At 56.2% G+C, this 27,367-nt stretch overlaps 2 protein-coding genes across 3 annotated transcripts in view; both read left to right on the top strand.

The window, feature by feature from the left end:
- Positions 1–27,367, top strand: part of SCAPER (S-phase cyclin A associated protein in the ER) — a 404,857-nt gene that overhangs the window by 6,097 nt on the left and 371,393 nt on the right. The gene's annotated exons all lie outside the window — the stretch shown is intronic.
- LOC141092967 (uncharacterized) lies at positions 5,189–10,654 on the top strand. The gene is made up of 2 exons (XM_073579346.1): positions 5,189–7,484; positions 9,773–10,654. The coding sequence occupies exons 1-2, from the start codon at positions 5,739–5,741 to the stop codon at positions 9,845–9,847; spliced, it is 1,821 nt and encodes a 606-aa protein (XP_073435447.1). The 5' UTR covers positions 5,189–5,738; the 3' UTR covers positions 9,848–10,654.

Below are 27,367 nucleotides of genomic sequence, written 5' to 3'. Positions count from 1 at the left end.
AAGTCGGTGATTCATCTGCCGTGTTCTGTAAAATCACTGCAGGAGCCGACAGGATAGAAGAGATAGATTACATACAGTAAATACAAATAGAATAGGTAGATTTATAGATGTCAATGACATATACAATTAGTACAGTGTGTGCTAGTTACTGTACATGTATTTAATTAATAAAAGATTATTTTTTGGAAATTAAATGGCGTGGGCTCCCGTGCAATTTTCATAACCAGCAGAGGAAAAGCCGACGGCTGGGGGCAGATGTTTATAGCCTTGGAAGTGGGTAATACCCATGGAGCTTCCTAGGCTATTAATATCCGCTCACAGCTGTATACTTAGCCTTTACTGGCTATTAAAATGGGGGACCCTAAAAAAAGATGTATTTAATAACCAGCAAAGGCTATGCAGACTGCTACGGGCTGATATTAACATCCTAGTAAGGGGCCATGGATACTGGCCCCCCAGGCTAAAAACGTAATCTCTCAGCTGCCCCAGAAAAGGTGCATCTCTAAGGTGCTCCAATTCTCAGCACTTAGCCTCGCTCTTCCCACTTGCCCTGTAGTTCAAGTGGGGTAATAGTTGGGGGGGTTGATGTCACCTTTGTGTGGTAACATCAAGCCCGGAGGTTAGTAATGGAGAGGCATGAATAAGACGCCCCCATTACTAACACCATTGTCGCATTGTAAGAAAACACAGACACCCAGAAAAAAGTCCTTTCATTGAATGAAAGACACAGACTCCTTTAATAATCTCAATTAAACCATACTTATGACCTCACCTCATTCCAGCGAAGCCCTCGATCTTCTGTAATAAAGGTAAAAAGTAAAATAAAAACAAAACAATATACCATACCCGTTCGTCGTTCTGTCCAACGCAGTAATCCATGTCTGGGGGATAAACAGTTTTCTACCTGGACAGTGCCAAGATGCGACTGTCCCGGCTGAATACCACTGGTGAATGAGCTGCTGGGAGTGGATCTTCAGTGACTAGCGGTGACGTCACTAAAGCTGTGCTCCCATCCGGCTCGAGCTGCAGCGACCTCTGGACCAAGGGAAAATGCCAGTGATGAGGTCACCGCAGTTCAAGCTCAGTGTCTTCACAGCACATCACCGAGGTGTTGCTCTTCTTGGTCTGGCACCTCCCATCTTCTTGCGATACCATGCTCCTTCTTGCTTCGTGTGGATGACGCATCCCTGCGTCATCCACAGTCTCCTCGGCACCGCGCTGTTGAGGGCAGAGTAAAGTACTGCAGTGCGCAGGTGCCGGAAAACATAAAAAAAAACAGCACCTGCTCACTGCAGTACTTTGCTCTCCCCTCAACAGGGCAGACAAGTACTCCTGCGCAGGAGCGCACTGCTGAGGATACTGTGTGGATGATGCAGAGACACGTCATCCACACAAAGCAACCAGCAGGGAGGCGATCGTAAGAAGATGGGAAGTGCCGGACTAAGACCAGCGACACCTCTCGGACTGGTCCGCCCCGCAGGTGAGTATAATAAAAGTTAGTTTTCTTCTCTTATAGGTCGGGTTGTGGTCAGATATACAGCATTATAGAATGCTGTGTATCAGTTCTGAAAGGTGATCTTATATAGGCCAAACTCGGTGACAGGTTCACTTTAACGGAAAAATAGATGATTTTCACGTACAGTGGGGCAAAAAAGTATTTAGTCAGTCAGCAATAGTGCAAGTTCCACCACTTAAAGATGAGAGGCGTCTGTAATTTACATCATAGGTAGACCTCAACTATGGGAGACAAACTGAGAAAAAAAAATCCAGAAAATCACATTGTCTGTTTTTTTTTCATTTTATTTGGTGGAAAATAAGTATTTGGTCAGAAACAACCAATCAAGATTTCTGGCTCTCACAGACCTGTAACTTCTTCTTTAAGAGTCTCCTCTTTCCTCCACTCAAAAAGCAAAAATCCCAGAACCACGCGGGGGGACCTAGTGAATGAACTGCAGAGAGCTGGGATCAATGTAACAAGGCCTACCATAAGTAACACACTACGCCACCATGGACTCAGATCCTGCAGTGCCAGACGTGTCCCACTGCTTAAGCCTGTACATGTCCGGGCCCGTCTGAGGTTTGCTAGAGAGCATTTGGATGATCCAGAGGAGTTTTGGGAGAATGTCCTATGGTCTGATGAAACCAAACTGGAACTGTTTGGTAGAAACACAACTTGTCGTGTTTGGAGGAAAAAGAATACTGAGTTGCATCCATCAAACACCATACCTACTGTAAAGCATGGTGGTGGAAAACATCATGCTTTGGGGCTGTTTCTCTGCAAAGGGGCCAGGACGACTGATCCGGGTACATGAAAGAAGGAATGGGGCCATGTATCGTGAGATTTTGAGTGCAAACCTCCTTCCATCAGCAAGGGCATTGAATATGAAACGTGGCTGGGTCTTTCAACATGACAATGATCCAAAGCACACCGCCAGGGCAACGAAGGAGTGGCTTCGTGAGAAGCATTTCAAGGTCCTGGAGTGGCCTAGCCAGTCTCCAGATCTCAACCCTATAGAAAACCTTTGGAGGGAGTTGAAAGTCCGTGTTGCCAAGCGAAAAGCCAAAAACATCACTGCTCTAGAGGAGATCTGCATGGAGGAATGGGCCAACATACCAACAACAGTGTGTGGCAACCTTGTGAAGACTTACAGAAAACGTTTGACCTCTGTCATTGCCAACAAAGGATATATCACAAAGTATTGAGATGAAATTTTGTTTCTGACCAAATACTTATTTTCCACCATAATATGCAAATAAAATGAAAAAAAAACAGACAATGTGATTTTCTGGATTTTTTTTTCCTCAGTTTGTCTCCCATAGTTGAGGTCTACCTATGATGTAAATTACAGACGCCTCTCATCTTTTTAAGTGGTGGAACTTGCACTATTGCTGACTGACTAAATACTTTTTTGCCCCACTGTAACTTTTAGTACAAAGGCTCTGGAAAATCTAAATGGCTCCTCGCCCTCCAAAAGAACTTCAGCAAATTCTGCACTCCCAAATCCAAATATCTCCCTCCCTTCTGAGCCACAGTGTACCTAAACCACATATTATTATTATTATTATTATTATTATTATTGTGGTTTGAAAAAAACACTATATTGTAATCCGAACGCTGCTAACTTCTTCTTCTGCTTCTTATTATAGTGGTTTGAAAAAAACACTATATTGTAATCCGAACGCTGCTAACTTCTTCTTCTTCTTCTTCTTCTTCTTCTTCTTCTTCTTCTTATTATTATTATTATTATGAAGTTGATTTCCGCAATTAATGCGGCCCGAACCGCTACACGCACAGACTCCGTTGAGGTGTCGTTTCAAAGCCAGCGTCCATGAGAGGTGTGCTAAGTATTTTTCGTGTCGATCGGATTTGTAGTTTTTGCGCAATTTGCGTTTGAAATTTTTTTTTACCGTCATTGGAATGCACTGTCTCCAATGCTTTTCAATAGGAAATGGCAAAACGTGCCCTGAGGCGATTGAAATGACAGTTGAGCTCATTGATATGCGCAGGCAGACCCAGTTACTATGCCAACGCCTACGAACTTCACTTGAACCCCAGCACAGAGCCTCTGCCACATAATATCAGCTCTTAAAGCGAAACCCACAGCACAAATGCAAATCTAGCTTCATCACATGACACATGCCCCTGAGAGAGAATGTGTGCGCCAAAGTGGATTTAAAAGAAGCCCAGTGAGCCAAACTAGCTCTTAAAGGGCCAACGCGCCAAAGTGATTGTTAAAGGGCCAGCGCACCCAAATGAGTCTTAAAGGGCCGACACACCAAATCGGAGACTGAGCCACCCCGGCCTCCAAATCGGAGGCTGAGCCACCCCGGCCTCCAAATCGGACAATGATCCACCCCGGCCTCCAAATCGGAGGCTGATCCACCCCGGCCTCCAAATCGGAGCCTGATCCACCCCGGCCTCCAAATCGGAGGCTGATCGACCCAGGCCTCCAAATCGGAGGCTGAGCCACCCCGGCCTCCAAATCGGAGGCTGAGCCACCCCGGCCTCCAAATCGGAGGCTGAGCCACCCCGGCCTCCAAATCGGAGGCTGAGCCACCCCGGCCTCCAAATCGGAGGCTGAGCCACCCCGGCCTCCAAATCGGAGGCTGAGCCACCCCGGCCTCCAAATCGGAGGCTGAGCCACCCCGGCCTCCAAATCGGAGGCTGAGCCACCCCGGCCTCCAAATCGGAGGCTGAGCCACCCCGGCCTCCAAATCGGAGGCTGAGCCACCCCGGCCTCCAAATCGGAGGCTGAGCCACCCCGGCCTCCAAATCGGAGGCTGAGCCACCCCGGCCTCCAAATCGGAGGCTGAGCCACCCCGGCCTCCAAATCGGAGGCTGAGCCACCCCGGCCTCCAAATCGGAGGCTGAGCCACCCCGGCCTCCAAATCGGAGGCTGAGCCACCCCGGCCTCCAAATCGGAGGCTGAGCCACCCCGGCCTCCAAATCGGAGGCTGAGCCACCCCGGCCTCCAAATCGGAGGCTGAGCCACCCCGGCCTCCAAATCGGAGGCTGAGCCACCCCGGCCTCCAAATCGGAGGCTGAGCCACCCCGGCCTCCAAATCGGAGGCTGAGCCACCCCGGCCTCCAAATCGGAGGCTGAGCCACCCCGGCCTCCAAATCGGAGGCTGAGCCACCCCGGCCTCCAAATCGGAGGCTGAGCCACCCCGGCCTCCAAATCGGAGGCTGAGCCACCCCGGCCTCCAAATCGGAGGCTGAGCCACCCCGGCCTCCAAATCGGAGGCTGAGCCACCCCGGCCTCCAAATCGGAGGCTGAGCCACCCCGGCCTCCAAATCGGAGGCTGAGCCACCCCGGCCTCCAAATCGGAGGCTGAGCCACCCCGGCCTCCAAATCGGAGGCTGAGCCACCCCGGCCTCCAAATCGGAGGCTGAGCCACCCCGGCCTCCAAATCGGAGGCTGAGCCACCCCGGCCTCCAAATCGGAGGCTGAGCCACCCCGGCCTCCAAATCGGAGGCTGAGCCACCCCGGCCTCCAAATCGGAGGCTGAGCCACCCCGGCCTCCAAATCTTACCCAGAGTGGCCCCGTCCACCTAATCGGACCCTGTGGGGCCTCTGTCATGATTTGCAGTCTTGCCCTGTCCTGTATTTTGTATAATATGTCATTTAACTTTCCTCTGGTTCATTTGCTGTAAATTAACCATGTCTCCTTCCCCCAATACTTGCAATGTCTTGTGATGTACCTGGACCATAATCTAATTTAGGCTTGTGTCAACAGCTAGTGGAACTTTGGCTATTGTTTTCCTAAGCAGAAGATAACCTACAATACACATCCTGTAGACTAAGTGGAGCCCTTACATTTCTAGAATCTTCTGATGGACCAAACCATTGAATAGTAGGTGTGACCCCTACCCCCCTTCAGATGGACTGATCCCAGGAGCCCTGACAATACATTCTTGCTTTAAGATCAGATGTGAGTTGGATGCTAAAAGAGTAGGACGAGGCTGTCTGAGGAAGCTTCGGCCTCTGTGTGATCGTGGTGGATTTCTGGGACTCTTAAAGGACTATGGTTTTGTGATCTGGCACAAGGATTGTCGGGAAGTGCCCCCGAATCAGTTTCCTGTGGACTTATTTTGGGACTCTGCAAATTACCTTCGTGTTGTTCCTGTTTTTTGGTCAATAAATCTGTTGGATTATTCCCAGGCCTGTTGTCCCTCCTTGCTCTGGAGAATACTCCCGTCACAAACTGGTGGCAGCAGTGGGATCAGAGCAGAAGGAATGGAGGACAACGGCCCATCAACATCTGGAACCAGCACCGCAGAGTACAAGAACTGGACTGCGGTGAACCTACAAACAAAGGCCCGTGAACTGGGAGTCAGCTACAAGGGACTCTCCAAGGAGCAGCTGATTGAGGCTTTGGAAGCAGTTCACCTGCAAGATGATGCTGAGGAAGGATCCTCACAGCAAAGAGAGGAAAGGCGGCAGTCGGAGGTAAATACCCAAAAAAGTCAGTGGGTTGTGTGGTACGAGGAGGAGATGGCCTTGCTGGGAGAAGAGGCTACCATAGAAGATAAGAGGGAGGTCATGCGCACAGCCAAGGAGAGGCAGCGCAGGATGGAGGAGAGGGCAATGCTGGAGAGGGAGATCACTTTGGAGGCAGCGAGAAGCTCCAGACAGACTGTACCCACAGCATCCCCCATGAGGGAACTCCCCAGAGTGTCCCGCAAAGACTTCAAGCCGTTTAATGAGGCTTCCGGTGACATTGAGGGCTTCTTCCTGGACTTTGAGCATCAGTGTCGATTAATGGAAGTCCCGGAAAGGGAGCGCGTCCGACATCTTGTGGGGCTCTTAGAGGGTGGAGCTGCCGCAGCCTATAGAGCTATGGACCCTCGGTTGAACTGTGAGTATGCGGAGATTAAACAGACTATTCTAGAACATTATGCTGTAACCCCAGACACTTACAGGACTCAGTTCCGTACTTTAGCCTGTGATGAGGAAGTGTCCTTCAAGATGTATGCTCACAAACTCAAACATATACGTCATCGCTGGCTGGAGGCAGAGGAGGCAATAACCTGGGAAACGTTCCTGCAGGTCATCCTAAAAGAGCAGTTTTATTTTAAGTGCCCCGCTGAGATCCGGGAATGGGTGCGTGAAAGGAGACCAGCAACAGTGGAGGAAGCTGCAGCTCTAGCTGATGAGGCTCTCACCATCAAGCCTCAGTGGAAAAAATTACTACTCAGGGAGAAAAACACTACCAGCCCCCCAACGCTGGCGGCCCCTGGTCCTTCTGCCTCCAATATTCACCATCCCACTAGACCATCAACTCATGGTGACCTTCGTGTGACTGTGCCTCGCATTACTCCTGCTCCACCTTTGGGACTACGACGTGGAGGAAGAATCCCAGAGCGCAGATGCTATGGATGTGGGCAGCCCGGGCATATGCAATTCCAATGTCCAGGTGTACGGAGGCAGAACACCTACAGACCGCCTTTGCCTGTTCATTATCTACAGACCCCCTCACCTGGAGAAGAGATGGATTCAGTGCCTGATGACTTGCCAAGTGACTCTGATATCCTGGCTTCCCTACCAGGAGTCTATGGGGTGCGAGCCCCAGCCACCTGTTCCTCTGATCTTCAGCACAAACATCTACAGGAGGTCGTGCTGGATGGTCAAAAAGTTGTTGGCTTCCGTGACACTGGGGCTTTTCTCACCATAGCCGATCCCCGAGTAATTCAACCAGAAGCAATTCAAAAGGGACCAGGAATTGCCATTGAATTGGCTGGAGGTACCCAGAGATATATTCCAAGAGCGAGTGTGACCCTGGATTATGGCTTTGGGGCCAAACAATGCATGGTCGGTGTGATGAGCGGCCTCCCTGCAGACGTTCTTCTAGGAAATGATGTGGGGAATCTTCATTGCCACTTTGTCGGTGCGGTAACCCGAAGTCAAGCCAAGAGAGCAGCAAATGTGGACGTGTACAACCCATCCATGGAAATGAGGCCACCAGAACTGCCGTCACAGCCGGTGAGTGATTCTTCTTGTGGGGATAATATGAATGTTACCTGGGATAAAGTTCAGTTTAGACAAGAAGTGGAGACTGACCCCACCCTAGCTAGTTTTAGAGCTCGAGCTGAAATAGGGCAGCTAGGGGAGAATGGAGAAAGAATTATCAGAGAAAATGGACTTCTGTATCGGGTTACCAATGCCGACTCCCTAGATAAGCCCTGGACTTATAGCAAACAGCTGATTGTTCCTCAGAAATACAGAATTCCCCTATTACACCTTGCTCATGATATTCCTACTGCTGGCCATCAAGGCAAAACCCGCACCGAGAGGCGATTGACTCAATCTTTCTATTGGCCTGGGATTTCCCAAGCAGTGGCGCATTTCTGCCGAACTTGCGACATATGTCAGCGTAGAGGGCGACCCGGAGATCACCCAAAGGCACCCCTGCAACCGCTCCCTATAATAGAAGAACCCTTTCAAAGAGTAGCTGTTGATATCATTGGACCTCTGGCTAAACCAAGTAAATCTGGAAAGCAGTACATTCTCACTGTTGTGGACTATGCCACCCGATATCCAGAAGCGGTGGCCTTGTCAAGTATTTCTGCAGCCAAGGTGGCCGAGGCCCTGGTTACCATTTTCACCAGAGTAGGATTTCCCAGTGAGATCTTGTCGGACCAAGGCTCCCAGTTCATGTCAGAGCTGGTCTAGTGTCTGTGGCGCACCTGTGGAGTACGAGCGATCCGCACGACCCCGTATCATCCCCAAACAAATGGACTTTGTGAACGATTTAATGGCACTCTGAAGAATATGCTGAGGGCCTTCACTGACAGAGATTCAAACTGGGAGAAGTACCTACCCCATCTCTTGTTTGCCTATCGGGAAGTTCCCCAGGAGTCCACTGGGTTCTCCCCCTTTGAACTACTCTTTGGAAGAAAGGTCCGAGGACCCTTAACCCTGCTCAAGGAATACTGGGAGGGGCAAGTTGAAGATACAGGGGCCCCTGTTGTCCCTTATGTCCTAAAGCTGCGAGAAACCCTGGCCCAACTTGCTAGTTTTGCCCAGAGTCATGTGCGGATGGCTCAAACCAGACAGAAGACATGGTATGACCGTAAAGCACGCTACCGGGAGTTTGTAGAAGGACAACAGGTCTTAATGATTGTTCCCCATCGGCAGAATAAACTGCAGACAACATGGGAGGGTCCCTTCCGGGTTCTCAGAAAACTGAATGACACCAATTACCTTCTTGCTTTAGATGATCAGGGGCTAAGACAAAAGACTGTCCATGTGAATATGATTAAGGAGTACCATGACCGGACCCTTCCAATGATAGCAAGCTGTCGGCTAGCTTCAGAGGACGGTCAAGAGGATGAGGACTCCCTACCTGATCTTGTGGAAGCAGCGAGAGCCCCATCCACTGTGGAACAGGTTCCTCTGGGAGATCACCTGGATTCCTTACAGAAAAACCAGATGCTGGGAGTGCTTCAACAGAGACGTGCTGCTTTCTCATCCCAACCAGGTCGAACCACCGTCACCCAACATCATGTGGACACTCAGGGCATCCATCCCATACAACAGGCTCCTTACCGGGTACCTGAATCAGTTCGAAACACCATGCAGCACGAACTGGAGGAGATGCTACAGCTTGGGGTAATCCAGGCCTCCCATAGCCCTTGGGCCTCTCCTGTGGTGTTAGTACCCAAGAAGGATGGGAGTACTCGATTTTGTGTGGACTATCGACGACTAAACGACCATACCGTCAGTGATCCTTACCCAATGCCTCGTATTGACGAACTTCTAGACCGACTGGCTGGATCCCGATATGTCACTATCTTTGATCTCAGTAAGGGATACTGGCAAATCCCTCTGACGGAGGAGGGGAGAGAACGGTCCGCTTTTATAACCCCCTTTGGTCTGTATGAATTCCTAAATATGCCCTTTGGAATGAAGAATGCCCCGGCCACCTTCCAGAGAATGGTGGACCAGATCCTCCGGGGATGTGGTGACTTTGCTTGTGCCTACTTGGATGATATCGCTATCTTCAGCCAGACGTGGGAGGAACATCTGAACCAAGTAGCCGTTATTCTTGACCTGCTTCTTGCAGCAGGCCTAACCATTCGACCAGATAAATGCCAATTGGGGATGGGTGAAGTCCAGTACCTAGGGCATAGAGTAGGAGGAGGGAAGCTCCGTCCCGAACCTGCCAAAATCCAGGCTATTAGAGACTGGCCTGTACCCCAAACTAAGAAACAAGTTATGGCTTTTTTGGGCACTGCCAGTTATTACCGAAAATTTGTTTCTGATTTCAGCACTGTGGCCAAGCCTCTTACCGACCTGACCAAGAAAACGATGCCCCGGCTGGTGATCTGGACTCCAGCCTGTGATGAGGCTTTTAACCAGCTGAAGGACGCTCTGGTCTGTGACCCTGTTCTGGCTGCTCCAGACTACAAGAGGAGATTCATTGTGCAGACGGACGCCTCTGCTTATGGACTGGGAGCTGTCCTCAGCCAGGTGAATGCAGCTGGGGACGAGCACCCCATTGCCTACCTCAGCCGGAAACTGCTGGACCGAGAAGTGGCCTATGCAACTGTTGAAAAAGAATGTCTGGCTGTAGTGTGGGCCCTTAGGAAACTAAGGCCGTATCTGTATGGACGAGAATTCACTGTGGTTACTGATCACAATCCCCTCACCTGGCTGAACAGAGTCGCTGGGGACAATGGACGCTTACTACGATGGAGCCTGGCACTGCAGCCCTATAACTTTACCATACAGTATAGAAGAGGCAGCCAACACCAAAATGCAGATGGACTGTCCAGGCAAGAGGAGCCCTGAGTCCTGTCAGCCATGCCTGTGTGTACTTAACCAGTGACCTGTAGAGGTCCCTAGTACGTACACAAATTGGGAGGGGAAGGGATTGTCATGATTTGCAGTCTTGCCCTGTCCTGTATTTTGTATAATATGTCATTTAACTTTCCTCTGGTTCATTTGCTGTAAATTAACCATGTCTCCTTCCCCCAATACTTGCAATGTCTTGTGATGTACCTGGACCATAATCTAATTTAGGCTTGTGTCAACAGCTAGTGGAACTTTGGCTATTGTTTTCCTAAGCAGAAGATAACCTACAATACACATCCTGTAGACTAAGTGGAGCCCTTACATTTCTAGAATCTTCTGATGGACCAAACCATTGAATAGTAGGTGTGACCCCTACCCCCCCTTCAGATGGACTGATCCCAGGAGCCCTGACAATACATTCTTGCTTTAAGATCAGATGTGAGTTGGATGCTAAAAGAGTAGGACGAGGCTGTCTGAGGAAGCTTCGGCCTCTGTGTGATCGTGGTGGATTTCTGGGACTCTTAAAGGACTATGGTTTTGTGATCTGGCACAAGGATTGTCGGGAAGTGCCCCCGAATCAGTTTCCTGTGGACTTATTTTGGGACTCTGCAAATTACCTTCGTGTTGTTCCTGTTTTTTGGTCAATAAATCTGTTGGATTATTCCCAGGCCTGTTGTCCCTCCTTGCTCTGGAGAATACTCCCGTCACAGCCTCGCCCACCAAATTGGACCCAGAGTGGTCCCGCCCACCAAATTGGACCCAGAGTGGTCCCGCCCACCAAATTGGACCCAGAGTGGTCCCGCCCACCAAATTGGACCCAGAGGGGCTCCGCCCACAAAATCAGACCCAGAGGGGCCCCTGCCACAAAATCAGACCCTGAGGGGCCGCGGCCACAAAATCGGACCCTGATGTGCCCCAGTCACAAAATCGGACCCTGAGAGGCCCCGCCCACCAAATTGGACCCAGAGTGGTCCCGCCCACCAAATTGGACCCAGAGGGGCCCCACCCACAAAATCGGACCCAGAGGGGCCCCTGCCACAAAATCGGACCCAGAGGGGCCCCGGCCACAAAATCGGACCCTGAGGGGACCCAACCACAAAATCGGACCCTGAGGGGACCCAACCACAAAATTGGACCCTGAGGGGCCCCACCCACAAAATCAGGCCCTGAGGGGCCCCACCCACAAAATCAGACCATGAGGCCAAAGTGGCCCCTGAGAGGCACCCACAGTTAAATCGTATCCTGAGTTGAAAGTCTTGCAGGGGCAGCAGGCAAGTCTCTCTTAAAGGGGCAGCCCGGGCACCATTTCAAACCACTATCTGTACTTCCTTCAGGAAATACACATCTAGTTATTATTATTAAGTTGATTTCCGCAATTAATACAGCCCGAACTGCTACACGCACAGACTCCGTTGAGGTGTCGTTTCGAAGCCAGCGCCCATGAGAGGTGTGCTAAGTATTTTTCGTGTCGATCAGATTTGTAGTTTTTGCGCAATTTGCGTTAGAAATTTTTTTTTCCCGTCATTGGAATGCACTGTCTCCAATGCATTTGAATGGGGAAATGGCAAAACATGCCCTGAGGCTTTTGAAATGGCAGTTGAGCTCATTGATATGCGCAGGCAGCCACCCTGGCCTCCAAATCGGAGGCTGAGCCACCCCGGCCTCCAAATCGGAGGCTGAGCCACCCCGGCCTCCAAATCGGAGGCTGAGCCACCCCGGCCTCCAAATCGGAGGCTGAGCCACCCCGGCCTCCAAATCGGAGGCTGAGCCACCCCGGCCTCCAAATCGGAGGCTGAGCCACCCCGGCCTCCAAATCGGAGGCTGAGCCACCCCGGCCTCCAAATCGGAGGCTGAGCCACCCCGGCCTCCAAATCGGAGGCTGAGCCACCCCGGCCTCCAAATTGGAAGCTCATTACCCAGAGTGGCCCCGCCCACCAAATCTTACCCTGATCGACCCCGGCCTCCAAATCGGAGGCTGAGCCGCCCCGGCCTCCAAATCGGAGGCTGAGCCGCCCCGGCCTCCAAATCGGAGGCTGAGCCGCCCCGGCCTCCAAATCGGAGGCTGAGCCGCCCCGGCCTCCAAATCGGAGGCTGAGCCGCCCCGGCCTCCAAATCGGAGGCTGAGCCGCCCCGGCCTCCAAATCGGAGGCTGAGCCGCCCCGGCCTCCAAATCGGAGGCTGAGCCGCCCCGGCCTCCAAATCGGAGGCTGAGCCGCCCCGGCCTCCAAATCGGAGGCTGAGCCGCCCCGGCCTCCAAATCGGAGGCTGAGCCGCCCCGGCCTCCAAATCGGAGGCTGAGCCGCCCCGGCCTCCAAATCGGAGGCTGAGCCGCCCCGGCCTCCAAATCGGAGGCTGAGCCGCCCCGGCCTCCAAATCGGAGGCTGAGCCGCCCCGGCCTCCAAATCGGAGGCTGAGCCGCCCCGGCCTCCAAATCGGAGGCTGAGCCGCCCCGGCCTCCAAATCGGAGGCTGAGCCGCCCCGGCCTCCAAATCGGAGGCTGAGCCGCCCCGGCCTCCAAATCGGAGGCTGAGCCGCCCCGGCCTCCAAATCGGAGGCTGAGCCGCCCCGGCCTCCAAATCGGAGGCTGAGCCGCCCCGGCCTCCAAATCGGAGGCTGAGCCGCCCCGGCCTCCAAATCGGAGGCTGAGCCGCCCCGGCCTCCAAATCGGAGGCTGAGCCGCCCCGGCCTCCAAATCGGAGGCTGAGCCGCCCCGGCCTCCAAATAGGACCCTGAGAGGCCCCGGCCACCAAATAGGACCCTGAGAGGCCCCGGCCACCAAATCGGACCCTGAGAGGCCCCGCCCACCAAATCGGACCCTGAGGGGCCCCGGCCACAAAATCGGACCCTGAGGGGACCCAACCACAAAATCGGACCCTGAGGGGACCCAACCACAAAATCGGACCCTGAGGGGCCCCACCCACAAAATCAGACCATGAGGCCAAAGTGGCCCCTGAGAGGCACCCACAGTTAAATCGTATCCTGAGTTGAAAGTCTTGCAGGGGCAGCAGGCAAGTCTCTCTTAAAGGGGCAGCCCGGGCACCATTTCAAACCACTATCTGTACTTCCTTCAGGAAATACACATCTAGTTATAGTGGTTTGAAAAAACCACTATATTGTAATCCGAACGCTGCTAACTTATTCTTCTTATTATTATTCAGTTGATTTCCGCAATTAATGCGGCCCGAACCGCTACACGCACAGACTCCGTTGAGGTGTCGTTTCGAAGCCAGCGTCCATGAGAGGTGTGCTAAGTATTTTTCGTGTCGATCGGATTTGTAGTTTTTGCGCAATTTGCGTTTGAAATTTTTTTTTCCCGTCATTGGAATGCACTGTCTCCAATGCTTTTCAATGGGAAGCTTAAAACATGCCCTGAGGCGATTGAAATGGCAGTTGAGCTCATTGATATGCGCAGGCACACCCAGTTACTATGCCAACGCCTACGAACGTCACATGACGCCCCGAGGAGAGAGCTTCTGCCACATAATATCAGCTCTTAAAGCGAAACCCACAGCACAAATGCAAATCTAGCTTCATCACATGACGCATGCCCCTGAGAGAGAATGTGTGCGCCAAAGTGGATTTAGAAGCCCAGTGAGCCACCCTGGCTCTTAAAGGGCCAACGCGCCAAAGTGATTCTTAAAGAGCCGGCGCACCAAAATGAGTCTTAAAGGGCCGGCGTGCCAAATCGAAAGCTGAGTGACCCAAGGCTCCAAATCGGAGGCTGATAGACCTTGGCCTACAAAAAGGAGGCTGAGTAACCCTGGCATCCAAATTGGACACAGAGTGGCCCCGCCCACCAAATCGGACCCAGAGAGGCCCCACCCACAAAATCGGACCCTGAGGGGCCCCACCCACAAAATCGGACCCTGAGGGGCCCCCGGCCACAAAATCGGACCCTGAGGGGCCCCACCCACAAAATCGGACCCTGAGGGGATCCGGCCACAAAATCAGACCCTGAGGGGCCCCGGCCACAACATCGGACCCTGAGGGGCCCCACTCACAAAATCGGACCCTGAGGGGCCCCACCCACAAAATCGGACCCTGAGGGACCCCGGCCACAAAATCGGACTCTGAGGGGCCCCGGCCACCAAATCGGACCGAGGGGCCCCGGCCACAAAATCGGACCCTGAGGGACCCCACCTTCAAAATTTAACCCTGAGGGGCCCCACCCACAAAATCGGATCCTGAGGGGCCCCACCAACAAAATCGGATCATGAGGGGCCCCAATCACAAAATCGGACCCTGAGGGGCCCCACCCACAAAACTGGACCCTCAGAGGCCCCGGCCACAAAATCGGACCCTGAGGGACCCCGGCCACAAAATCAGATCCTGAGGGTCCCCAACCACAAAATCGGACCCTGAGAGGCTCCGGCCACAAAATCGGACCCTGAGGGGCACCAACCACAAAATCGGACCCCGAGAAGCACCGGCCACAAAATCGGACCCTGAGGGGCCCAACCCACAAAATCAGACTGTCCCCGCCCACCAAATTGAACTCTGAGGGGCCCCGCCCACCAAATCGGACCCAGAGTGGTCCGCCCACCAAATCAGACCTAGAGTGGCCCCGCTCACCAAATCGTACCCCGAGGGGCCCCGCTCACCAAATCGTACCCCGAGGGGCCCCGCCCACCAAATCGGACCCCGAGGGGCCCCGCCCACCAAATCGGACCCTGAGGGGCCCCGCCCACCAAATTGGACCCCGAGGGATCCCGCCCACCAAATCGGACCCTGAGGGTCCCCGCCAACCAAATTGGACCCTGAGGGGCCCCGCTCACCAAATCGGACCCTGAGGGGCCCCAGCCACAAAATTAGACCCTGAGGGGCCCCAGCCACAAAATCGGACCCTGAGGGGCCCCACCCACAAAATCAGACCCTGAGGGGCCCCACCCACAAATCCAGACCCTGAGGGGCCCCGCCCACAAAATCAGACCGAGGGGCCCCGCCCACTAAATCGGATTCTGAAAGGCCCCAACCACAAAATCGGACCCTGAGGGTCCCCGCTGACCAAATTGAACTCTGAGGGGCCCCGCCCACCAAATCGGACCCAGAGTGGCCCGCCTACCAAATCAGACCTAGAGTGGCCCCGCTCACCAAATCGGACCCCGAGGGGCCCCACCCACCAAATCGGACCCCGAGGGTCCCCGCCCACCAAATCGGACCCCGAGGGGCCCCACCCACCAAATCGGACCCCATGGGATCCCGCCCACCAAATCGGACCCCGAGGGGCCCCGCCCACCAAATTGGACCCTGAGGGGCCCCGCCAACCAAATCGGACTCTGATAGTTCCCGCCCACCAAATCAGACCCTGAGGGGCCCCGCTCACCAAATTGGACCCTGAGGGGCCCCGATCACCAAATCGGACCCTGAGGGGCCCCACCCACCAAATCGGACCCTGAGGGGACCCGGCCACCAAATCGGACCCTGAGGGGCCCCACCCACAAAATCGGACCCTGAGGGGCCCCGGCCACAAAATCGGACCCTTAGGGGCCCCACCCACCAAATCAGCCCCTGAGGGGCCCCACCCACCAAATCGGACCCTGAAGTGCCCCACCCACAAAATCGGGCCCTGAGGGCCCCACCCACAAAATCGGACCCTGAGGACAAAGTGGCCCCTGAGAGGCACCCACAGTTAAAACGGATCCTGAGTTGAAAGTCTTGCAGGTGCAGCAGGCAAGTCTCTCTTAAAGGGGCAGCCCGGGCACCATTTCAAACCACTATCTGTACTTCCTTCAGGAAATACACATCTAGTTATAGTGGTTTGAAAAAACCACTATATTGTAATCCGAACGCTGCTAACTTATTATAGTGGTTTGAAAAAACCACTATATTGTAATCCGAACGCTGCTAACTTATTCTTCTTCTTCTTCTTCTTCTTCTTATTAAGTTGATTTCCGCAATTAATGCGGCCCGAACCGCTACACGCACAGACTCCGTTGAGGTGTCGTTTCGAAGCCAGCGTCCATGAGAGGTGTGCTAAGTATTTTTCGTGTCGATCGGATTTGTAGTTTTTGCGCAATTTGCGTTTGAAAATTTTTTTTCCCGTCATTGGAATGCACTGTCTCCAATGCTTTTCAATAGGAAATGGCAAAACGTGCCCTGAGGCGATTGAAATGACAGTTGAGCTCATTGATATGCGCAGGCAGACCCAGTTACTATGCCAACGCCTACGAACTTCACTTGAACCCCAGCACAGAGCCTCTGCCACATAATATCAGCTCTTAAAGCGAAACTCACAGCACAAATGCAAATCTAGCTTCATCACATGACACATGCCCCTGAGAGAGAATGTCCGCCAAATTTGATTTAGAAGAAGCCCAGTGAGCCAAACTAGCTCTTAAAGGGCCAACGCGCCAAAGTGATTGTTAAAGGGCCAGCGCACCCAAATGAGTCTTAAAGGGCCGACACACCAAATCGGAGACTGAGCCACCCCGGCCTCCAAATCGGAGGCTGAGCCACCCCGGCCTCCAAATCGGAGGCTGAGCCACCCCGGCCTCCAAATCGGAGGCTGAGCCACCCCGGCCTCCAAATCGGAGGCTGAGCCACCCCGGCCTCCAAATCGGAGGCTGAGCCACCCCGGCCTCCAAATCGGAGGCTGAGCCACCCCGGCCTCCAAATCGGAGGCTGAGCCACCCCGGCCTCCAAATCGGAGGCTGAGCCACCCCGGCCTCCAAATCGGAGGCTGAGCCACCCCGGCCTCCAAATCGGAGGCTGAGCCACCCCGGCCTCCAAATCGGAGGCTGAGCCACCCCGGCCTCCAAATCGGAGGCTGAGCCACCCCGGCCTCCAAATCGGAGGCTGAGCCACCCCGGCCTCCAAATCGGAGGCTGAGCCACCCCGGCCTCCAAATCGGAGGCTGAGCCACCCCGGCCTCCAAATCGGAGGCTGAGCCACCCCGGCCTCCAAATCGGAGGCTGAGCCACCCCGGCCTCCAAATCGGAGGCTGAGCCACCCCGGCCTCCAAATCGGAGGCTGAGCCACCCCGGCCTCCAAATCGGAGGCTGAGCCACCCCGGCCTCCAAATCGGAGGCTGAGCCACCCCGGCCTCCAAATCGGAGGCTGAGCCACCCCGGCCTCCAAATCGGAGGCTGAGCCACCCCGGCCTCCAAATCGGAGGCTGAGCCACCCCGGCCTCCAAATCGGAGGCTGAGCCACCCCGGCCTCCAAATCGGAGGCTGAGCCACCCCGGCCTCCAAATCGGAGGCTGAGCCACCCCGGCCTCCAAATCGGAGGCTGAGCCACCCCGGCCTCCAAATCGGAGGCTGAGCCACCCCGGCCTCCAAATCGGAGGCTGAGCCACCCCGGCCTCCAAATCGGAGGCTGAGCCACCCCGGCCTCCAAATCGGAGGCTGAGCCACCCCGGCCTCCAAATCGGAGGCTGATCGACCCCGGCCTCCAAATCGGAGGCTGAGCCACCCCGGCCTCCAAATCGGAGGCTGAGCCACCCCGGCCTCCAAATCGGAGGCTGAGCCACCCCGGCCTCCATATCGGAGGCTGATCGACCCTGGCCTCCATATCGGAGGCTGAGCCACCCCGGCCTCCAAATAGGAGGCTGAGCCACCCCGGCCTCCAAATAGGAGGCTGAGCCACCCCGGCCTCTAAATAGGAGGCTGAGCCACCCCGGCCTCTAAATAGGAGGCTGAGCCACCCCGGCCTCTAAATAGGAGGCTGAGCCACCCCGGCCTCCAAATCGGAGGCTCATCGACCCCGGCCTCCAAATTGGAGGCTGAGCGACCCCAGCCTCCAAATCTTACCCAGAGTGGCCCCACCCACCAAATCAGACCCAGAGAGGCCCTGCCCACCAAATAGGACCCTGAGAGGCCCCGCCCACCAAATTGGACCCAGAGTGGTCCCGCCCACCAAATTGGACCCAGAGTGGTCCCGCCCACCAAATTGGACCCAGTGGGGCTCCGCCCACGAAATCGGACCCTGAGGGGCCGCGGCCACCAAATCGGACCCTGAGGGGCCCCACCCACCAAATCGGACCCTGAGGGGCCCCGGCCACCAAATCGGACCCTGAGTGGCCCCGGCCACAAAATCGGACCCTGAGTGGCCCCGGCCACCAAATCGGACCCTGAGTGGCCCCGGCCACAAAATCGGACCCTGAGTGGCCCCGGCCACAAAATCGGACCCTGAGTGGCCCCGGCCACAAAATCGGACCCTGAGTGGCCCCGGCCACAAAATCGGACCCTGAGTGGCCCCGGCCACAAAATCGGACCCTGAGGGGCCCCACCCACAAAATCGGACCCTGAGGGGCCCCACCCACAAAATCAGACCCTGAGGCCAAAGTGGCACCTGAGAGGCACCCATAGTTAAATCGTATCCTGACTTGAAAGTCTTGCAGGGGCAGCAGGCAAGTCTCTCTTAAAGGGGCAGCCCGGGCACCATTTCAAACCACTATCTGTACTTCCTTCAGGAAATACACATCTAGTATTAATGTTGTAATCCGACCGCTGCTAACTTATTCTTATTATTCAGTTGATTTCCGCAATTAATGCGGCCCGAACCGCTACACGCACAGACTCCGTTGACGTGTCGTTTCGAAGCCAGCGTCCACGAGAGGTGTGCTAAGTAATTTTCGTGTCGATGGGATTTGTAGTTTTTGCGCAATTTGCATTAGAAATTTTTTTTTCCGTCATTTGAATGTATTGTCTCAATGCTTTTCAATGGAGAAATTTTGCCTTAGAGAAAATATGCCCTGAGGCGATTCAAATGGCAGTTCAGCTCATTGATATGCGCAGGCAGTCCCAGTTACTATGCCAACGCCAAAGAACTTCACATGACGCCCTCAGGACACAGTTTCTGGCGATAATATCAGCTCTTAAAGCGAAACCCACAGCACAAATGCAAATCTAGCTGCAACACATGACGCGTGCCCCTGAGAGAGAATGTGCGCCAAAGTGAATTTAGAAGCCCAGTGCGCCAAACTAGCTCTTAGACAGCCGACGCGCCTAAGTGAATCTTTAAGGACCGGCGCACCAAAATGAGCCTTAAAGGGCCGTCGCGCCAAATCGAATGCTGAGTGACCCCAGGCTCCAAATCGGAGGCTGATCAACCCTGGCCTACAAATCGGAGGCTGAGCCACCCAGGCCAACAAATCTGCCCCGGAGTGGCCCCACCCACCAAATCGGACCCAGAGAGGCCCCGCCCACCAAATTGGACCCTGAGGGGCCCCGCTCACCAAATCAGACCCAGAGTGGTCCCGCCTACCAAATTGTACCCTGAAGGGCCCCGCCCATCAAATTGGACCCTGAGTGGCCCCGCCCACCAAATCAGACCCTGAGGGGTCCCACCCACCAAATCTGACACTAAGAGGCACCGCCCACCTAATCAGACCCAGAGTGGCCCCGCCCACCAAATCAGGCCATGAGGGGCGCCGCCCACCAAATCAGACCCTCATGTGCCCCGCCTGCCAAATCATACCCTGAAGAGCCCCGCCCACCAAATCGGACCCTGAGAGGCCCCATCTACCAAATCGGAACCAGAGGAGCCCCGCCCACGAAATTGGACATGTGGGGCCCCACTCACCAAATCGGACCCTGTGGGGCCCCGCCCACCAAATTGGACCCAGAGTGGCCCCTCCGACCAAATCAGACCCTGTGGCGCCCCGCCCATCAAATCGGACCCTGTGGTGCCCCACCCACCAAATCGAACTCTGAGGGGCCCCGCCCACCAAATCGGACCTAGAGGGGTCCCACCCGCCAAATCGGCCCACCAATTCAAGCCCTGAGGAGCCCAGTCCACTGAATCGGATCCTGAGGGGCCCCACCCCCAAATCAGACCCTGAGGGGCCCCACAGGCCAAAGTGGCCCCTGAGAGGCACCCACAGGTAAAACGGATACTGAGTTGAAAGTCGTGCAGGGGCAGCAGGCAAGTCTCTCTTAAAGGGGCAACCTGGGCACCATTTCAAACCACTATCTGTACTTCCTTCAGGAAATACACATCTAGTTCTTCTTCTTCTTATTATTATTATTATTAAGTTGATTTCCGCAATTAATACAGCCCGAACCGCTACACGCACAGACGCCGTTGAGGTGTTGTTTCGAAGCCAGCGTCCACGAGAGGTGTGCTAAGTATTTTTCGTGTCGATCGGATTTGTAGTTTTTGCGCAATTTGCGTTTGAAAATTTTTTTTCCCGTCATTGGAATGCACTGGCTCCAATGCTTTTCAATGGGTAATGGCAAAACGTGCCCTGAGGCGATTGAAATGGCAGTTGAGCTCATTGATATGCGCAGGCAGACCCAGTTACTATGCCAACGCCTACGAACGTCACATGACATCCCAAGGACAGAGATTCTGCCACATAATATCAGCTCTTAAAGTGAAACCCACAGCACAAATGCAAATCTAGCTTCATCACATGACACATGCCCCTGAGATAGAATGTGCGACAAAGTGGATTTAGAAACCCAGTGAGCCACCCTGGCTCTTAAAGGGCCGACGTGCCACAGTGATTCTTAAAGGGCCGGCGCACCGAAATGAGTCTTTAAGGGCCGGCGCGCCAAATCGAAAGCTGAGTGACCCCGGCCTCCAAATCGGAGGCTGAGCCACCCCGGCCTCCAAATCGGAGGCTGAACCACCCCGGCCTCCAAATCGGAGGTTGAGCCACCCTGGCCTCCAAATCGGACCCAGTGTGGCCCCGCTCAAAAAATCAGACCCAGAGTAGCACAGCCCACCAAATCGGATCCTGAGGGGCCCCGCCCACCAAATCAGACTCCGAGTGGCCCCGCCCACCAAATCGGACCCTGAAGGGCCCCGTCCACCAAATCGGACCCTGAGGAGCCCCGCCCACCAAATCAGACCCTGAGAAGCCCCGCCCACCAAATCGGACCCAGAGTGACCCCGCCCACCAAATCGAACCCTGAAGGGCCCCGCCGATCAAATCGGACCCAGAGTGGCCCCGCCTACCAAATCGGACCCAGAGGGGCCCCGCCCATCAAATCGGAACCTGAGGGGCCCCGCCCATCAAATCGGAACCTGAGGGGCCCCGCCCACCAAATCGGAACCTGAGGAGCCCCGCCCACCAAATCGGACCCAGATTGACCCCGCCCACCAAATCGGACCCCGAGGAGCCCCGCCCACCAAATTGGACCCAGATTGACCCCGCCCACCAAATCGGACCCCGAGGAGCCCCGCCCACCAAATTGGACCCAGATTGACCCCGCCCACCAAATCGGACCCCGAGGAGCCCCGCCCACCAAATTGGACCCAGATTGACCCCGCCCACCAAATCAGACCCTGAAGGGCCCCGCCCACCAAATCGGACCCAGAGGTGCCCCGCCCACCAAATCGGACCCTGAAGGGCCCCGCCCACCAAATCGGACCCAGAGGGGCCCCGCCCACCAAATCGGTCCCAGGGGCCCCGCCCACCAAATCGGACCATGAGGGGCCCCGCCCACCAAATCAGACCATGAGGGGCACCGCCCACTAAATCGGACCATGAGGGGCACCGCCCACCAAAATGGACCCAGGGGGCTCAACCCACAAAATCAGACCCTGAGGGGCCCCACCCTTAAAATCAGACCCTGAGGGGCCCCAGCCACAAAATCAGACCCTGAGGGGCCCCAGCCACAAAATCAGACCCTGAGGGGCCCCACCCACAAAATCAGACCCTGAGGGGCCCCACCCACAAATCCAGACCCTGAGGGGACCCGGCCACAAAATCGGACCCTGAGAGACCCCGGCCACAAAATCGGACCCTGAAGGGCCCCAACCACAAAATCAGACCCTGAGGGGCCCCAGTCACAAAATAGGACCCTGAGGGGCCCCACCCACAAAATCAGACCCTGAGGGACCCCAGCCACAAAATCAGAACCTGAGGGGCCCCAACCACAAAATCAGAACCTGAGGGGCCCCAACCACAAAATCAGAACCTGAGGGGCCCCACCCACAAAATCAGACCATGAGGGACCCCACCCACAAAATCGGACCCTGAGGGGCCCCGCCCACCAAATTAGACCCTGAGGGGCCCCACCCTCAAAATCGGTCGCTGAGGGGCCCCACCCACAAAATCGGACCCTGAGAGACCCCGGCCACAAAATCGAACCCAGAGGGGCCTCAGTCACAAAATCAGACCCTAAGGGGCCCCGGCCACAAAATCGGACCCTGAGGGGCCACACCCACAAAATCAGACCCTGTGGGGCCCCAGTCACAAAATCGGACCCTGATGGGCCCCAGCCACAAAATCAGACCCTGAGGGGCCCCAGCCACAAAATCGGACCCTGAGGGGCCCCACCCACAAAATCAGACCCTGAGGGGCCCCACCCACAAAATCGGACCCTGAGGGGCCCCGCCCACCAAATTAGACCCTGAGGGGCCCCACCCTCAAAATCAGACCCTGAGGGGCCACAGCCACAAAATCAGACCATGAGGGGCCCCAGCCACAAAATCGGACCCTGAGGGGCCCCACCCACAAAATCTGACCCGGATGGGCCCCACCCACAAATCCAGACCCTGAGGGGCCCCAGCCACAAAATCAAACCCTGAGAGACCCCGGCCACAAAATCGGACCCTGAGGGGCCCCAACCACAAAATCAGACCCAGAGGGGCCCCGGTCACAAAATCGGACCCTGAGGGGCCCCACCCACAAAATCAGACCCTGAGGGGCCCCAGCCACAAAATCGGACCCTGAGGGGCCCCAGCCACAAAATAGGACCCTGAGGGGCCTCACCCACAAAATCGGACCCTGAGGGGCCCCGCCCACCAAATTAGACCCTGAGGGGCCCCACCCTCAAACTCGGTCCCTGAGGGGCCCCGGCCAAAAATCGGACCCTAAGGGGCCCCGGCCACAAAATCGGACCCTAAGGGGCCCCGGCCACAAAATCGGACCCTGAGGGGCCCCATCCGCAAAATCGGACCCTAAGGGGCCCCGGCCACAAAATCGGACCCTGAGGGGCCCCACCCACAAAATCGGACCCTGAGGGGCCCCACCCACAAAATCGGACCCTGAGGGGATCCGGCCACAAAATCAGACCCTGAGGGGCCCCGGCCACAACATCGGACCCTGAGGGGCCCCACTCACAAAATCGGACCCTGAGGGGCCCCACCCACAAAATCGGACCCTGAGGGGCCCCGCCCACCAAATCGGACCCCGAGGAGCCCCGCCCACCAAATTGGACCCAGATTGACCCCGCCCACCAAATCAGACCCTGAAGGGCCCCGCCCACCAAATCGGACACAGAGGTGCCCCGCCCACCAAATCGGACCCTGAAGGGCCCCGCCCACCAAATCGGACCCAGAGGGGCCCCGCCCACCAAATCGGACCATGAGGGGCCCCGCCCACCAAATCGGACCATGAGGGGCCCCGCCCACCAAATCAGACCATGAGGGGCACCGCCCACTAAATCGGACCATGAGGGGCACCGCCCACCAAAATGGACCCAGGGGGCTCAACCCACAAAATCAGACCCTGAGGGGCCCCACCCTTAAAATCAGACCCTGAGGGGCCCCAGCCACAAAATCAGACCCTGAGGGGCCCCAGCCACAAAATCAGACCCTGAGGGGCCCCACCCACAAAATCAGACCCTGAGGGGCCCCACCCACAAATCCAGACCCTGAGGGGACCCGGCCACAAAATCGGACCCTGAGAGACCCCGGCCACAAAATCGGACCCTGAAGGGCCCCAACCACAAAATCAGACCCTGAGGGGCCCCAGTCACAAAATAGGACCCTGAGGGGCCCCACCCACAAAATCAGACCCTGAGGGACCCCAGCCACAAAATCAGAACCTGAGGGGCCCCAACCACAAAATCAGAACCTGAGGGGCCCCAACCACAAAATCAGAACCTGAGGGGCCCCACCCACAAAATCAGACCATGAGGGACCCCACCCACAAAATCGGACCCTGAGGGGCCCCGCCCACCAAATTAGACCCTGAGGGGCCCCACCCTCAAAATCGGTCGCTGAGGGGCCCCACCCACAAAATCGGACCCTGAGAGACCCCGGCCACAAAATCGGACCCTGAAGGGCCCCAACCACAAAATCAGACCCTGAGGGGCCCCACCCACAAAATCGGACCCTGAGGGGCCCCACCCACAAAATCAGACCCTGAGGGGCCCCACCCACAAAATCAGACCCTGAGGGACCCCAGCCACAAAATCAGAACCTGAGGGGCCCCAACCACAAAATCAGAACCTGAGGGGCCCCAACCACAAAATCAGACCCTGAGGGGCCCCACCCACAAAATCAGACCATGAGGGACCCCACCCACAAAATCGGACCCTGAGGGGCCCCGCCCACCAAATTAGACCCTGAGGGGCCCCACCCTCAAAATCGGTCGCTGAGGGGCCCCACCCACAAAATCGGACCCTGAGAGACCCCGGCCACAAAATCAAACCCAGAGGGGCCTCAGTCACAAAATCAGACCCTAAGGGGCCCCGGCCACAAAATCGGACCCTGAGGGGCCACACCCACAAAATCAGACCCTGTGGGGCCCCAGTCACAAAATCGGACCCTGATGGGCCCCAGCCACAAAATCAGACCCTGAGGGGCCCCAGCCACAAAATCGGACCCTGAGGGTCCCCAGCCACAAAATCAGACCCTGAGGGGCCCCGCCCACAAAATCGGACCCTGAGGGGCCCCGCCCACCAAATTAGACCCTGAGGGGCCCCACCCTCAAAATCAGACCCTGAGGGGCCACAGCCACAAAATCAGACCATGAGGGGCCCCAGCCACAAAATCGGACCCTGAGGGGCCCCACCCACAAAATCTGACCCGGATGGGCCCCACCCACAAATCCAGACCCTGAGGGGCCCCAGCCACAAAATCAAACCCTGAGAGACCCCGGCCACAAAATCGGACCCTGAGGGGCCCCAACCACAAAATCAGACCCAGAGGGGCCCCGGTCACAAAATCGGACCCTGAGGGGCCCCACCCACAAAATCAGACCCTGAGGGACCCCAGTCACAAAATCAGACCCTGAGGGGCCCCAGCCACAAAATCGGACCCTGAGGGGCCCCAGCCACAAAATAGGACCCTGAGGGGCCTCACCCACCAAATTAGACCCTGAGGGGCCCCACCCTCAAACTCGGTCCCTGAGGGGCCCCGGCCAAAAATCGGACCCTAAGGGGCCCCGGCCACAAAATCGGACCCTAAGGGGCCCCGGCCACAAAATCGGACCCAGAGGGGCCCCACCCACAAAATCGGGCCCTGAGGGGTCCCACCCACAAAATCGGACCCTGAGGCCAAAGTGGCCCCTGAGAGGCACCCACAGTTAAAACGGATCCTGAGTTGAAAGTCTTGCAGGGGCAGCAGGCAAGTCTCTCTTAAAGGGGCAGCCCGGGCACCATTTCAAACCACTATCTGTACTTCCTTCAGGAAATACACATCTAGTATTATTATTATTATTCAGTTGATTTTCCGCAATTAATGCTGCCCGAACCACTACACGCACAGACTCCGCTGAGGTGTCGTTTCGAAGCCAGCATTCACGAGTGGTGTGCTAAGTATTTTTCGTGTCGATCGCATTTGTAGTTTTTGCGCAATTTGCGTTTGAAAATTTTTTTCCCCATCATTGGAATGCATTGTCTCAATGTATTTCAATAGGAAAATTTTGCCATAGGAAGACATGGTGCAGCTTCATCACATGACACATGCCCCTGAGAGAGAATGTGCACCAAAGTGGATTTAGAAGCCCAGTGCGCCAAATTGGCTCTTAAAGGGCCGACGCGCCAAAGGGATTCTTAAAGGGCCGGCGCACCAAATCGAAAGCTGAGTGACCCCAGGCTCCAAATCGGAGACTGGTCGAACCCGGCCTCCAAATCAGAGGCTGAGCCACCCTGGCCTCCAAATCGGAGGCTGAGCCACCCCGGCCCCCAAATCGGAGGCTGAGCCACCCCGGCCCCCAAATCGGAGGCTGAGCCACCCCGGCCTCCAAACCGGAGGCTGAGCCACCCCGGCCTCCAAGTCGGAGGCTGGTCGACCCCGGCCTCCAAATCGGAGGCTGAGCCACCCCGGCCTCCAAATCGGAGGCTGAGCCACCCCGGCCTCCAAATCGGAGGCTGAGCCACCCCGGCCTCCAAATCGGAGGCTGAGCCACCCCGGCCTCCAAATCGGAGGCTGAGCCACCCCGGCCTCCAAATCGGAGGCTGATCCACCCCGGCCTCCAGATCGGAGGCTGATCCACCCCGGCCTCCAGATCGGAGGCTGATCCACCCCGGCCTCCAAATCGGAGGCTGATCCACCCCGGCCTCCAAATCGGAGGCTGATCCACCCCGGCCTCCAAATCGGAGGCTGATCCACCCCGGCCTCCAAATCGGAGGCTGATCCACCCCGGCCTCCAAATCGGAGGCTGAGCCACCCCGGCCTCCAAATCGGAGGCTGAGCCACCCCGGCCTCCAAATCGGAGGCTGAGCCACCCCGGCCTCCAAATCGGAGGCTGAGCCACCCCGGCCTCCAAATCGGAGGCTGAGCCACCCCGGCCTCCAAATCGGAGGCTGAGCCACCCCGGCCTCCAAATCGGAGGCTGATCGACCCCGCCCTCCAAATCGGACCCCGAGGGGCCCCGTCCACCAAATCGGACCCCGAGGGTCCCCGTCCACCAAATCGGACCCCGAGGGTCCCCGTCCACCAAATCGGACCCCGAGGGTCCCCGCCCACCAAATCGGACCCCGAGGGGCCCCGCCCACCAAATCGGACCCCGAGGGTCCCCGCCCACCAAATCGGACCCCGAGTGGCCCCGCCCACCAAATCGGACTCTGATAGATCCCGCCCACCAAATCGGACCCTGAGGGGCCCCGCTCACCAAATCGGACCCTGAGGGGCCCCGCTCACCAAATCGGACCCTGAGGGGCCCCGCTCACCAAATCGGACCCTGAGGGGCCCTGGCCACAAAATCGGACCCTGAGGGGCCCCACCCACAAAATCGGACCCTGAGGGGCCCCACCCACAAAATCGGACCCTGAGGGGCCCCACCCACAAAATCAGACCCTGAGGGACCCCAGCCACAAAATCGGACCCTGAGGGGCCCCAACCACAAAATCGGACCCTGAGGGGCCCCAACCACAAAATCGGACCCTGAGGGGCACCGGCTACAAAATCGGACCCTGAGGGGCCCTGGACACAAAATCGGACCC

The sequence above is a fragment of the Dendrobates tinctorius genome, unplaced genomic scaffold (genome assembly GCF_039654945.1).
Source record: "Dendrobates tinctorius isolate UK_male_01 unplaced genomic scaffold, ASM3965494v1 ptg000062l, whole genome shotgun sequence".
In the NCBI taxonomy this organism is placed as follows: Eukaryota; Metazoa; Chordata; class Amphibia; order Anura; family Dendrobatidae; genus Dendrobates; species Dendrobates tinctorius.
The sequence above is the reverse complement of the archived record's forward strand: the minus strand, read 5'-3'. Positions and strand labels throughout refer to the sequence as shown.